This window comes from Oryx dammah, unplaced genomic scaffold, assembly GCF_014754425.2.
Source record: "Oryx dammah isolate SB20612 unplaced genomic scaffold, SCBI_Odam_1.1 HiC_scaffold_17, whole genome shotgun sequence".
NCBI lineage: Eukaryota > Metazoa > Chordata > Mammalia > Artiodactyla > Bovidae > Oryx > Oryx dammah.
The window spans coordinates 52,585,131-52,600,177 of record NW_024070201.1 but is presented as its reverse complement, the minus strand read 5'-3'; the positions used below and the strand labels follow the sequence as shown (position 1 = coordinate 52,600,177).

Here is a 15,047-nt window from a genome sequence, read left to right as displayed (position 1 = left end):
CCTTCAGGAAGGCTTCTGGGATCACAGCACCTCCCTCCATCCTCCCTAATGCCAGCACTGCCCTTTGGGACAGCCCCTTCTCTGGGGAGGCACTCAGCAGATCTCCAAGTGTTGGTCTCTGGGGACATTGTACTTGAGCTTGTGGGCTTCGAAGAGGTTTTCCAGCTCCTTCATGTAGCGCTGATGCAGCCTGTCCACCTCCTCCTGGGAGGGATGTGGTATCTTCTGCACTTCGATGGGCTTCCCCACTGCAAGACATAGAGGTGAGTGGTGGCTCAGAGCCAGAACCACTGAAGGCTCAGGGACCCTCAGGGTTCCCACCACAATGGTCATCTGAGCAGGTAAGCACTCTTTCTCCTTCCCTTTCAATTCTATTTTGGGTCATAGATTCTAAGATGTTAGGGCAACTCCAAGATTCTGATATATTAACAATATCACCAGCTGTTGTTTTAATGCACCAGTTTTAATGCATTTTAATGCATTATCTCTTAAGTCATCCTAACAATCCTAAGAAGATAGAACATGCTATTATTCCTATATGACAGCTGAGGCATTGAGACTCAGGGAGGTTGAGTAAATTGGTCAGGGTCACTTAGGAAGAATCAGTGACTAGTTGTAAGCCCTGAGGTTGTGCTCTTAGCCTCATGGACACGTGGATCTGGGAGTCTCACATCCCATGAGTGGAAGTGTCTGTATGTCTGGGAGGAGGTGGCCCACAGCCCAAGTGCCTTCTACCTCCTCTCCCTCCACTACAATGCCCCCCATTCTAGGGAGGACATGGGAGGACCTATCAACCTCCTTCCTCAAGTTCTGCCTGGCTCAGAAAGCAGCTGTCCTGTCTTCTTCTCTTGAGAATGGTTCTGGAAGCATCCATTGTGAATTATATTCAAGAAAATATTGCCAGACAACCCAGGGAAAGTCATGGTGTAGAGGGTTGGCCAAGTCTGTACTCAACTAAGAAATGACTGGGTGAGTGGAGATGAAAAGACCTCACTCTACAAGCTTTGCCATTGAAACCTAGTTGGAATCCAAGACAAAGCAAATGAGACAATCAAATAGCTGGAAAGATGGTGCTAAATCCATTCACTAAGGCCCATGCCCATTATTTACAGGGGAATCCCTCAGGCTCTCCTTCACAGCCTGCTCATTGCTACTTTACACACAATACTATCAGACCTGGAATGCCCTTCCCTTGTATCCACTTTTCGAATAAGCCTTACAAGATCCTCCTGTCAGAATTAAACCCTCCTCTCTGGCATCATAAAAAATCAAGTAGACCCTGATCAAACCTCAACTTTGTATCAAGGACAGGGTGATCTTTTAGAAGTGACTTACCTTCTCTGAGTCTCAGTTTGCCTTTAGTAAAATGGTGATAATAATCACTGCCTACAAGGTTGTTGGGAAAACTAAGCTGCTGCATGTAAGCAGTCAGTGCAGTACCTGACACACAGCAGGTGCCCAGTAACCAGTAGAGGTGACTGTTTGTTTGTTTGTTTGTTTTGTCTCAGTTAGATTTCCCATCCCAGACTTTCTTTCATCAGGGTTATCTGCCTGTGTATCTGTTTCACACTCTGGAACGTGAACTCCATGAAATTCAATGATGTCTTTGGCTCACGTCTAGTCCCCTTTGCACCGCCAGCTTGAGCCCCTGACTGTGTAGCCCTTTCCTCTCCCAGCCCGGATCTAGGCTCACCCACGGTAGTGATGGGCCGGCGGTAGGGCACAAGACCAAAGCTGTACTGGAAGATTCCACGGCCATAGAAGAGTGGGATGGAGACTCTTACAATCTTCTGAAGTCGGTCCTGGAACCAGCGCACCCAGGAGCCAGGGGAGTTCTCAACCTGCTTAAATATGTCATTCTCCCCAAAGGAGAAGATAGGTACCAGAGCTGCCCTAGAGGGAGACAGGAGAGAGAGAGTGTGGAGGGGCAAGAAGCTGATCACATAGCCTGCTGCAGGGACCTAGTGAGCAGGGACTGGAGCAGAGGACAAAGCCCTGGGACCAAAGTAGGAGGCTTTGGGATTCTCCAGACCCGCCGTAGCCTTGCTCGGTGATTTTAGGCAGGTCAGCGCTCCTCTCTGGACCATGGCCTCCCAGTTACACCATGACAGAGCAGCATGCTTCAGAGAGCCCTTCCAGGCATAAAACATGCAAACTTTTTGGAAAAATTTCTTCTTCCCCAGTTAGCTTGTATTCTTCACAGATGCTTCAAGGTAAGAGAACAGCTCTAAGCTATGCCCCAAACACCATTCTCCCAAATGCCCTAGACTCAGATGTAATGCAAGTTTTCAGTAATATGACCCTTGACCCTATTCCCTTTAATCACCAAATCTCCCTTCTAGAATCTTCTCTGGCTATTTGAGAATGAGACAGTACATCAACCACCAACACAGAATCTTCACTGTCAATGGATTGTGACTCTTCCTGCCAAAATAGGATGTGTATTCATCTGTGCTGTCTTCCCGCCAAAACACAATCCTTGCCAATCTCCAGTTGAACCCAGAGCCCTCTTCCCAATACCCGTGCATCAGGGCAAGCCTGATGAAGCCCTTGCGGTTCCGCAGCACCAGCTTGTAGCCTCCAGGCCTAGCATTCAGTGCCTCCTGGACGCCCCCAACAATGATGGCCATGAGGTTACCACCTCCTTCCCTGCTCAGAATGTGAGCGGCGCTCTCCTTGTCTACTGGGACCAGCCCTGGGGAGAGAGAAAGGTGGTTAGGTATGGGCTGAAGGGGCAGGGACCATGGGCAGAGATGTGGGCTAGGCTCCACTCCAGTTCCCAACTGTGAGTTCCCTGAGGACTGGGACTGAGCCCTTCAGGTCTTCCCAACCCCCAGCTGAGTGGATCACTAAGCACAGAGCTGTGGGAAGTGCTTCCTTGAATCTAGCCTCCTTCTCCACTACACATTCACCTGGAAGAAGTACAGAAGTGTTGACAGCCCTCTGTAAAATCACTCCTCCATGCCTGCAGCCCTCACCCAACTGGGTTACCCAGGGTTGGGAAAACTCACCCCCTGACATGATATAATCCCTGAAGAAAGGAGTCCAGAACCACAAGTTCAGCATCATCAGATGTGGGCGGATGCCAGGGAAGAGTGAGGAAAACCCGGTGCTCTCTGTGCACAGGTTGGTAAAAGCTCCGGTGGCCAGAACCCCGTGGGGGTGGAAGCCAGCGAGGTAGTTCCGGGAGGGATCCAGATAGGCAGTCTTGACCAGCTGCAGGGACAGCAATCTGCTGAATCAGAGCTGCACCTCATACCATTCTGCCAGCACCAGTGTGATCTTGGGTAACTTGCTCCCCCTCTCTGAGCCTCTAGTTCTTAGGAAGATGGAGATATACATGTGAATGCACCCAGGGAGATCCTGTTGCCATCCAAGTCTCAGACTTACTGTGAGCTCAGACAAATTGTCTCCCTCTCCAGCTTTCAATGTATTAAATGTGGACATTTGACCCTGCCCTGCCTACATTCTGCTGAGAATCTCAGGTCTGTGAGTTCCCTGGAATTACCAAGACTACAGGACAGGATAATCATAATTGGCATAGTTCATACACCATCAAGGGCCACACACAGGGCTGCCACTCAAACAGCCCTGTTCTAACCAAATTCCCTATGAGAAAACTCAGCACGTAGGACCTGGGAGTGAGAATTCGCTAGCTATATCAGGATCATGGAAAAAGCAACAGAGTTCCAGAAAAACATCTATTTCTGCTTTATTGACTATGCCAAAGCCTTTGACTGTGTGGATCACAATAAACTGTGGAAAATTCTGAAAGAGATGGGAATACCAGACCACCTAACCTGCCTCTTGAGAAATCTGTATGCAGGTCAGGAAGCAACAGTTCAAACTGGACATGGAACAACAGACTGGTTCCAAATAGGAAAAGGAGTATGTCAAGGCTGTATATTGTTTAACTTATATGCAGAGTACATCATGAGAAACGCTGGACTGGAAGAAACACAAGCTGGAATCAAGATTGCCGGGAGAAATATCAATAACCTCAGATATGCAGATGACACCACCCTTATGGCAGAAAGTGAAGAGGAGCTAAAAAGCCTCTTGATGAAAGTGAAAGAGGAGAGTGAAAAAGTTGGCTTAAAGCTCAACATTCAGAAAACGAAGATCATGGCAGCCGGTCCCATCACTTCATGGGAAATAGATGGGGAAACAATGGAAACAGTGTCAGACTTTTTTTGGGGGGTGCTCCAAAATCACTGCAGATGGTGACTGCAGCCATGAAATTAAAAGACGCTTACTCCTTGGAAGAAAAGTTATGACCAACCTAGATAGCATATTCAAAAGCAGAGACATTACTTTGTCGACTAAGGTCCATCTAGTCAAGGCTATGGTTTTTCCTATGGTCATGTATAGATGTGAGAGTTGGACTGTGAAGAAGGCTGAGTGCCGAAGAATTGATGCTTTTGAAATGTGGTGTTGGAGAAGACTCTTGGGAGTCCCTTGGACTGCAAGGAGATCCAACCAGTCCATTCTGAAGGAGATCAACCCTGGGATTTCTTTGGAAGGAATGATGCTAAAGCTGAAACTCCAGTACTTTGGCCACCTCATGCGAACAGTTGACTCATTGGAAAGACCCTGATGCTGGGAGGGATTGTGGGCAGGAGGAGAAGGGGATGACCAAGGATGAGATGGTTGGATGGCATCACAGACTCGATGGACGTGAGTCTGAGTGAACTCCGGAAGATGGTGATGGACAGGCAGCCCTGGTGTGCTGCGATTCATGGGGTCGCAAAGAGTCGGACACGACTGAGCAACCGAACTGAACTGAACTGAACTGAAAGAGTTTGCAGACCTGGAGGCTGGCCTTAGTCCTGTCTACCCCTCTGTACAATTCAAGTGTCTCCCTAATGGCTCTCTGTTCCCCCTGTGTCAGACCTTCATTACCATCTATCCACCTCTTCCCCTAGCTATTGGCAGCTCTTCCTAGGTCTGGTTGGTCCTGCAGCACAGAGGGTGCACCAGAAACCACCAGACATTGTAGAAGGAGTGGGAGAGGAGAGCTGTTCATCACCAGCAGCTTCCAGGCAAAGTGGGATGAGGACAGAGTGGGGGCAGAATTGAGTTAACAGATGTCGCTCCTGGACTTCCCTGGTGGTCCAATGGTTAAGAATCTGCTTGCCAGTGCAGAGGACATATGTTCGATTCCTGGTCCGGGAAGATTCCACATGCTGGGATGCAACTAAGCCTGTGTACCACGACTACTGAGCTCACAAGCCACAACCACAGAAGCCCGCGTGCCTAGAGCCCATGCTGCACAACAAGAGAGAAACCCAATGAGAAAGCCACCGCAATGAGAAACTCACGCACCTCAATGAAGAGTAATCTCCACTATCCGCAACTAGAGAAAGCCCACACACAGCAACAAAGACTCAGCACAGCTGAACAGAAAATAATTTTAAAAACAAAATGCTGCTCCCACCAGTTACTGGACAGGCTTCAGTGTGCAAAGATAACTGCCAGTGATTCTGTGTGTGACCAACCCTTTCCCTACTCTGCCAGGAAATGCAGGGCCCACCCTTTACAGAGCCCTGGGCTCTGGGAGGCACAGCCTTTAGACCCAGAGGCCCTGAGGCCCCTGACCCAAGCCCTAAGCCCCTGGCAGGAAGCTCCCTGACAAGACTACCCAGGCCTCGTAATTTGCACTTCCAGGCGCAGGCAGTCCATTCCACTCAGGCTCAGCTTTGGCACCATGAAAGGTCATCTAGTCAACAAGCTGAAATCTTCAGCATTGGCCCTGAGCATTCTTGTTACCTTCAGGCCCCAGAGGCCTGGCCACCCATCTCAGAGCAGGGACCCAAGAGAGAGCACTGGAGGTGGACCCAAGGGGCAGCATTGGAAGTCTGAGCCTGTCTGCCCTACCGCAGCTGAACAGTCCCAGCTTGTCCTGTCCTTGACCTGGACTTGATCTCTGCAAACTCCCTCCCCCACTCTGCCCTCTGGTTACCCTTGACCCTTTGCAGAAAGTCTGAGGGGACCTTAGGTGGAGTCATCATTGCTTCACAGATAAAGGCAAATTTCTTTCAATCATGCAGTGGGAATTTATTGAATGTGAAAATAAGGACAAGCAGAGATATTTCTGGTTATTCTCTCATTGGGAAAGGTGTTTCCTTAGGAACCCATCTCAGTATGTTTCTTTAAAAACATACCTGACTCCCCCTACTGAAATATTTTATGAATTCTCTTTCTCAGCTAGTGGGAAAATAATTTTGTTACAACCCCCTAAAAGACAATGAAGCAATATCTATCAGTATTAAAATGGAAAAATGTAACTGACCTTTTTAAGCCAGCAACTCCACTGCCTAGGAATTTAGCTGCAGAATTTCTCACACTTGTGCAAAATGGCATCTGAACACAATTATTAACTGAAGTTCACCACCCCCCTTTGGTAATACCAAAACTTGGCATCCAGTCAAATGTACATCAACAGAGCCTGTTTAGACAAATTATGAAATACTTCCTTGTGGGCCACTGTGTAGCCATAGGGACATGCAATGCAATTCTTCCTGTCCTGATAGGGGAAGATGGCCACGATCGCTCATCAGGTGGAAAAGCAAAGGGCAAGACCATGTATGAAGAATGTCACCAACTGGAACAGGGGGAACAGCAGATGGAGACAGGTCCTCCTGGGGGAATATGCCTGATTCTCCACCATTAGCTCTTCAGTTCAGTTTAGTTGCTCAGTCGGGTCCGACTGTTTGCGACCCCATGAATCGCAGCACGCCAGGCCTCCCTGTCCATCACCATCTCCCAGAGTTCACTCAGACTCATGTCCATCGAATCGGTGATACCATCCAGCCATCTCATCCTCGGTCATCCCCTTCTCTTCCTGCCCCCAATCCCTCCCAGCATCAAAGTCTTTTCCAATGAGTCAACTCTTCGCATGAGGTAGCCAAAGTATTGGAGTTTCAGCTTTAGCATCAGTCTTTCCAATGAACACTCAGGACTGATTTCCTTTAGAATGCACTGGTTAGATATCCTTGCAGTCCAAGGGACTCTCAAGAGTCTTCTCCAACACCACAGTTCAAAAGCATCATTCTTCAGCACTCAGCTTTCTTCACAGTCTAACTTTCACATCCATACATAACCACTGGAAAAACCATAGCCTTGACTAGATGGACCTTTGTTGGCAAAGTAATGTCTCTGCTTTTCTATATGCTATCTAGGTTGGTCATAACTTTCCTTACAAGGAGTAAATGTCTTGTAATTTCATGGCTGCAGTCACCATCTGCAGTGATTTTGGAGCCCAAGAAAACAAAGTCTGACACTGTTTCCACACCTATTTGCCATGAAGTGATGAGACCAGATGCCATGATCTTCATTTGCTGAATGTTGAGCTTTAAGCCAACTTTTTCACTCTCTTCTTTCACTTTCATCAAAAGGCTTTTTAGTTCTTCTTCTCTTTCTGCCATAAGTGTAGTGTCATCTGCATATCTGAGGTTATTGATATTTCTCCCGGCAATCTTGATTCCAGCTTGTGCTTCTTCCAGCCCAGCATTTCTCATGATGTAAGTTAAATAAGCAGGGTGACAATATACAGCCTTGACATACTCCTTTTCCTATTTGGAACCAGTCTGTTGTTCCATGTCCAGTTCTAACTGTTGCTTCCTGACCTGCATACAGATTTCTCAAGAGGCAGGTCAGATGGTCTGGTATTCCCATCTCTTTCAGAATTTTCCACAGTTTATTGTGATCTACACAGTCAAAGGCTTTGGCATAGCCAATAAAGCAGAAATAGGTGTTTTTCTGGAACTCTGTTGCTTTTTCCATGATCCAGCAGATGTTGGCAATTTGATCTCTGGTTCCTCTGCCTTTTCTAAAACCAGCCTGAACATCTGGAAGTTCATGGTTCACATATTGCTGAAGCCCAGCTTGGAGAATTTTGAGCATTACCTTACTAGCATGTGAGATGAGTGCAATTGTGCGGTAGTTTGAGCATTCTTTGGCATTGCCTTTCTTTGGGATTGGAATGAAAACTGACATTTTTCCAGTCCTGTGGCCACTGCTGAGTTTTCCAAATTTGCTGGCATATTGAGTGCAGCACTTTCACAGCATCATCTTCCAGGATTTGAAATAGCTCAACTGGAATTTCATCACCTCCACTAGCTTTGCTCATAGTGATGCTTTCTAAGGCCCACTTGACTTCACATTCCAGGATGTCTGGCTCTAGATGAGTGATCACACCATTGTGATTATCCGAGTCATGAAGATCCTTTTTGTACAGTTCTTCTGTATATTCTTGCCACCTCTTCTTAATATCTTCTGCTTCTGTTAGGTCCATACCATTTCTGTCCTTTATCAAGCCCATCTTTGCATGAAATGTTCCCTTGGTATCTCTAATTTTCTTGAAGAGATCTCTAGTCTTTCCCATTCTGTTGTTTTCCTCTATTTCTTTGCACTGATTGCTGAGGAAGACTCTCTGATCTCTCCTTGCTATTCTTTAGAACTCTGCATTGAGATGCTTATCTTTCCTCTACTCCTTTGCTTTTCACTTCTCTCCTTTTCACAGCTATTTGTAAGCCCTCCTCAGACAGCCATTTGGCTTTTTTGCATTTCTTTTCCATGAGGATGGTCTTGATCCCTGTCTTCTGTACAATGTCACGAACCTCCATACATAGTTCATCAGGTACTCTATCAGACCTAGTCCCTTAAATCTATTTCTCACTTCCACTGTATAATCATAAGGGATTTGATTGAGGTCATACCTGAATGGTCTAGTGGTTTTCCCTACTTTCTTCAATTTAAGTCTGAATTTGGCAATGAGGAGTTCATGATCTGAGCCACAGTCAGCTCCCGGTCTTGTTTTTGCTGACTGTATAGAGCTTCTCCATCTTTGGCTGCAAAGAATATAATCAATCTGATTTCGGTGTTGACCATCTGGTGATGTCCACGTGTAGAGTCTTCTCTTGTGTTGTTGGAAAAGGGTATCTGCTATGACCAGTGCGTTCTCTTGGCAAAAGAAAGTTGCCAAATGCGTTCTCTTGGCAAAAAATAATTAGCTCTTTAGGAAGCCCAAATGTTGTACTTATAAAGATCCAATGCTCAGAAATATAATAGTTTCCCAACTTTGCTTGAAATTCTCCCAATAGACCCCAGCTCATAAAATCAGTAAGAGCTGAAGGCAGCTCAGAAACACAGGCTCATTTGACACAGAGTACAGAGGCTTATGATTGGGTGGGCGCTCCAGTCGAGTGTGGACTCCTTACCTGGGACCCCCTACCTCCTAGCCATCGTAAGATCCCTTCCAGCCCTGTGCTGTAGAAGTGTGTGGAAGAATTGGAGGGTCGCCTGGGAAGTGCAGCGGTCCAGACCCTGGGGCCATAGCCCCACTCCTGCAGGCTCCCAGGCCTGGACAAGCAAGTCAAAGTGCTCATCATCCCGCCCTCTGCTGGCCACTAGGTGGTATTGCCTGCTTTCTGTAGGTGGTAACGCCAAAGGCCTGATGTAGGCAAGATTCCTGAACACTGCAGGTCGAGTTTCTGCAAGTGTCCAGTGTCCCACCATTGTCAGTAGTGTCAGGGCTGAGAAATCCTCTCTGGGGGAGAAGCAGGAGAGTGGTGGATGAGACAGGCACAGAATCATTTTCTGAAACTGGCAGAAACTCCAGGTGCAAAGGAGGCCCTTTGGAGGCCCCAGGATGGCAGGAAGACAGCCCGCTGGAGAGCTTTCAGTTGAAGACTTCATTTCTGTGGAATAGCTTGCACTGGTCTCCCTTACATGTGCATGCTAAGTTGCTTCCATCGTGTCTGACTCTTTGCGACCCTATGGACTGGAGCTCACCAAGCTCCTCTGTACATGGGATTCTTCAGGCAAAAATACTGAAGTGAGCTGCCATGCCCTCCTACAGGGATCTTCCCAGCTCAAGGACTGAACCCACATCTTTTGCACCTCCTGCATTGGCAAGTGGGTTCTTTACCACTAGCGCCACCTGGGAAGCCCACTGGTCTCCCTTATCTTATCCTTAAAATCCTCTCCAACTTCATCCCCAGTGTACCTTCTGCTTTAGTCACATTAATGCTCAGAAACCATGCCCTGGTCAGCTTCTGGGCCTGCACGTGCGCTTCCCTTTGCAGGCCACCTTTCCTTGCCTGCTGGACTTGGGATTCAGTTCACAGTGTGGAGTGAGACCACAGGGACAGAATCCACAAAGAGAGCCAGAAAGCTCGACTTGAGGCCAGAAACTGCTTATGGCTTTTCCTTGGCTTGGTAGCTGATGTCACAACACTTTCCCATGGAAATTCTGGCTTTTCTGGCACAGAAGAGCAATCCCTGGTCTGGGAAGAAGACAGGGAGAGAAGGGAATTCATAATCTCAAAGTTGAGAAATTCTGGGGTGAGGATGAGGGACTCTGCCTGTGGCAGGCCCATGGCTCCTCTAAGGCCCCAGCAAACTCTACAGCTTCTGCTGACAAGGTCCCAGGAGGGCACCTTGCAGAGGAAGCAGATATGGGGTCTGGGAAGACCACCCCCCAGCCTGGTCCCTTCAGGTCGGCTCAGCACTGTCCACTCACTCTCCTGTTTCCAGAGGAGGCCTACTTGTCCCTGCTGGCACCTCTCTGTGTCCCTATCACCTTTCCCATTCTATCTGGTCAATAAATCATCCTCGCCCAGTTGCTTACATCTAAGACTTTAGTCTGTCTGGGATTCAGGAAAGGAGTCAAAGGTCGGTTCACTCAAATCAAGGATCCTGTTCCACTCAGGTCTGAACTTTGGGTCCAGGGTCAAGTGTCCAAATGGCCATCAGGTGCCCTGAGTCAGAAAGTCAGAGATTCAAAAGAACTCAGGTGTCAGGGATTGGTGTGATCACTGGATACATTTGATCACTGGATACATTTGTAAATGTATCCAGGATACATTCAGAATGCGACAAGTCCTTGTCCAAGGATGCATAATGTACCAGAGTGAGAGGCAGGTTAGAGAACCTAGAACAAGTTCCTTGTCCTTCCCCCGTCCCTCTAGACTGACAATGGACAAATTTTAATCCAATAGAAGAACTTTATATGTGACCTCAATCACATCCTGTTCCTTTCTAGGGGTTAGTCTCCTCATCTTATGAAGTGTGGGGCTAGGTGATCTCTTAGAACCTTAAGTTTATAACCTGCACCCCTAAGCATGGCTGCTAGGGGCTTTACATCTGTAAGATACCTAATGTGTGCCACAATATATGGCTCACAGAGCTCCTTCAAATTCTGTTCATTCATCCATCTTCATAGTGGCCCTACATCCTGGCCAGACAGAAGCTGACTCCTCCCCAGGCCACAGAGTGGTGGAAGCCCAGCTCCTGCCTCCCAGCCCAGTATTTGCTCACTGCACAGAGGATCACACTGCCCATGGACGTGTGGGGCACTACAGTCCTGACCACACCCCAGCCACCCCATTACTCACCGAGATGGGGAAATAGTCCTTCATGTACCTCCATATGACGCAGCGCCTTAAGGCCTCGCTGCGTCTGCCCCCCCGCCACGGCTTGGATAGATCCAGGTACCACCAGACTGCATATAGGACACTGAAGATCCAGAATCTTGTGAACAGGAGGCCTATGAAGACAGCAATGCAGATCTGGGCTGGGAAGGGAAGCAGGAAGATGAGCAGTCAGAGGAATGAAGGACCAAGCTCTCCTCCAACTAGCAGCACTGTCCTGTCCAGCCCTCACCCGAGGAGGAAGGGGTGAGACTCTCTTGACTTCAAGGAGGAAAGAATGCAGCCTGTCCATGTCACACTGGGAGCCTGGACTTGAAGCCAGGTAGACCCGGAGAAGGCAATGGCACCCCACTCCAGTCCTCTTGCCTGGAAAATCCCATGGATGGAGGAACCTGGTGGGCTGCAGCCCATGGGGTCGCTAAGAGTCGGACACGACTGAGCGACTTCACTTTCACTTTTCACTTTCCTGCATTGGAGAAGGAAATGGCAACCCACTCCAGTGTTCTTGCCTGGAGAGTCCCAGGGACAGCGGAGCCTGGTGGGCTGCCGTCTATGAGGTCGCACAGAGTCAGACACGACTGAAGCGATTTAGCAGCAGCAGCAGCAGCAGACCCAACTCCACACTAAGTTTTCCCCACTGCACCAGGCTGCTTATTCGTTCCAGTTTTACCCCTGCACCCCCATCTCTGTCCAGTTAAGTAGTCTGTATTCACTGGGTGCTCAATAAATGCCTGGGAGAGAAGTGACTAGATTAACACTTTCTAATGTACACCCTTCAGGACCCCAAAGAAAAAGGAGAAATGCTTTCTGCCCAGCCCTCTCTCTGCCCACTCGCTGCCCATCTGTCTATTTATAAATCCTGCCAGATCCCCCCTCTAATTAAAGTCCTTCCATGACTTTCTCATAACTTTAAAAACAGCCCATGTAGCTCAGCCTGGTATTCAGATTCTGCATAGCTAGATGACCCCCATCTTGCTCCAGCCTCATTCACCCATATGGACCCTTTACTCTGGCCACATGAAATTGTTCAGTGTATCTACATGGAGAGATGAAGTTCCTTCAGTCTCTTAGCTTTTGATCATGCTATTTCCTCTGACCACCTTGCCCTTTGCTGCTGAAGGAGGGAGGAAGGAAGAGGCCAACCTGTGCCTGGCCCATGGGTCAGGGATACAGCATGGCTATGACCTGGTCAAGTGAGGAAATACCTTCTTACCTACAATTCCCAGTCTTTTACTGCAGGCTAACCCTGGCTTCATCTCAGGGTCAGGAGGTCTGAGGGGCTGACCCTAACCTAATGCAAATGGAACATCATTCTCAGAGAATATTTCTCTTACCCCATCCCATTCCTTCTCCTCAATACCATGCACTCACGCTGTTAAAACGTCAGCCTCCAGGGTGGGAGGTGGGAGGGGGGTTCATGTTTGGGAACTCATGTACACCCGTGGTGGATTCATGTCAATGTATGGCAAAACCAATACAGTATTGTAAAGTAAAATAAAGTAAAAATAAAAAAAAATTTTTTAATAAAATTAAATTTAAAGAAAAAAAATGTCAGCCTCCAGTTGTACTGAATGTGAAAGTAGAGTAGACTGGGTCTGTCACTCCTGGCCGGCTTCCAGGAAGAGGGGACTTTTGACCCAATCTGAACAGTAGTAAAATTCATAAACCAGAAGAAATAGGTTGGAACTCACATAACACTGAGCACGTATAATGTGCCAAGCATTGGTGGTTCAGTCGTGTACAACAGACAGAAATTCCTGCCTTCACGGAGCTGACTTTCCACAGTATTGTGTTTAGGGCACTTTGTTTTGTTTTTTAAATTTCTATGGTGGTAAAATATATATAACTTATACTTGGTCATATGAACCATTTTTAAGTGTACAGCTCAGTGATACTACATTCATTCACTTTGACCGTCATGATTATCCATTTTCAGAACTCTTTTCATTTTCCCAAACTGAACCTCTGTACCCATTAAACAAAAACGCCCATGTCTCCCTCCTCTAGCCCCTGCCAATCACCATTCTCTTTTCTATCTCTATGAATTTGATTGGTCTACGAACCTCACCTGATTTTCCAGGCAAGATAACTAGGGAGAAGGCAATGGCACCCCACTCCAGTACTCTTGCCTGGAAAATCACATGGACGGAGGAGCCTGGTAGGCTGCAGTCCATGGGATCGCTAAGAGTCAGACACGACTGAGCGACTTCACTTTCATGCATTGGAGAAGGAAATGGCAACCCACTCCAGTGTTCTTGCCTGGAGAATCCCAGGGATGGGGGAGCTTGGTGGGCTGCCGTCCATGGGGTCACACAGAGTCGGACACGACTAAAGTGACTTAGCAGTGGCAGCAGGGACATTTAAAATGTCCCAGCAACCTTTAGAGCAGAGACACAAGTCAGTCATCAAGGATGCCAGCGGTAAGGAGCTGGGTTTCTTGCTTTCCTGGGGATAAATGCTTTAGCTGCAAAATTTGGGGGAGGTTCTAAGGGAGGACATGTGTGTGCACATGCATGTTTGTGTGAGTGTGTGAAATGGCTATTGACCATTTCAGAGCCTGTACAGAGTATGTCCATATTTTATCCCCAGTCTAGTAGGGTCTGTCCACAGGCTGAACACTAGCCCCTGGGGGAGCCATTCCTAACTAGTATGGTGCCAGCAGATGAGATGAAGAATCCCATGGTCTCTTGTCCCCCCAGCCCAGCCCGCCTTACCCAGGACCGCAAAGGAGAAAATCCACTGCAGAACCACAAAGGTCTGCAGTCTGCGCTCCCACGGCACGGACAGGGGTGCGAACTTCACCATGTTGTCTCCTCGGTTGATTCCACAGGTTTCTCTGAGCTCTGCTGTGGTCTGAGGCACCTACTGGTTTTGTTGCTGCCAGAGGTTGAGTAAGCATTTAGTGGTCTGGGAGGAGGGTGCCCCACCCACCCCGGGCCAGCCTAATGCCTCCCTGCTCTCACCTTGGCAGGAATCTGTTTCCTGGGAGAAACCTTTGAACCCACCTGCCCTGGAGTCAGCTAAAGGAAGGAGGAAGGGAAGGACATTCGCCTCCTCAGGCAATACCTTATCTGCCAAATATCTTTCTCTTTTTGCTTGAATCTTGCCCTCCACTTCACAGGTCAAGCACTAAGTATATGGCAGTTCTGTCCTCCTCACATCTACCCAATGACTTGGCTGCACTAGCTGTCTCCCCTCTTCTGCCATGTCTGCTGTTCCCCTCCACAAATACACAGTAACAGCTCCTGTGCTGTGGAATTGCCCTTGACAAGTTCACCAGTGGCCTCCATGCTGCTGAATCCAGTGGTCAATTCTCAGCTCTCATCTTGACCTCTCAGCAGCCTCAGACACAGCTGGTCCCTCCCTCCTCCTTGAAACCACTGGTCTGTGGACACCACACTCACCTGGTTTTCCTCCTGCCCCTCTGGCTGCCCCTGGGTCTCCACGGTGGCTCTTATTCCTCACCAGGCTCTTATTCCTCACCAGGGCTCTCCTGCCCACTCTGTGCCTGGACCCTCCCTCCTCTCTCCCGCAGAGACCTCATCCAGGTTCATGGCCTCGGAGTCTGTCTACAGGACAAGCACTTCCAAACCGCATCTTCAGCCTGACCTG

General features: G+C 48.3%; 1 protein-coding gene across 1 annotated transcript; it reads right to left on the bottom strand.

Annotated features, from left to right (window-relative positions):
• MOGAT2 (monoacylglycerol O-acyltransferase 2) lies at nucleotides 1-14,240 on the bottom strand. The gene is made up of 6 exons (XM_040258871.1): nucleotides 14,150-14,240; nucleotides 11,400-11,578; nucleotides 3,012-3,216; nucleotides 2,521-2,695; nucleotides 1,694-1,893; nucleotides 1-248 (listed from the first exon to the last, which is right to left on the bottom strand). Exons 1-6 carry the CDS (start codon nucleotides 14,238-14,240, stop codon nucleotides 94-96), a joined length of 1,005 nt encoding a protein of 334 aa, XP_040114805.1. The 3' UTR covers nucleotides 1-93.
• Between the last annotated feature and the right edge of the window lie 807 nt (nucleotides 14,241-15,047).

What these genes read in the sequence shown, in the direction of transcription:
- MOGAT2 (XM_040258871.1), bottom strand. Translation starts at nt 14,240, where the DNA reads ATGGTGAAGTTCGCACCCCTGTCCGTGCCGTGGGAGCGCAGACTGCAG. An exon ending in AGGACTATTTCCCCATCTCG is followed by an intron (nt 3,217 to 11,399) that starts GTGAGTAATGGG and finishes CTGTCCCTGCAG; the next exon opens with CTGGTCAAGACTGCCTATCT. An exon ending in GGATTATATCATGTCAGGGG is followed by an intron (nt 2,696 to 3,011) that starts GTGAGTTTTCCC and finishes CTCTCTCCCCAG; the next exon opens with GGCTGGTCCCAGTAGACAAG.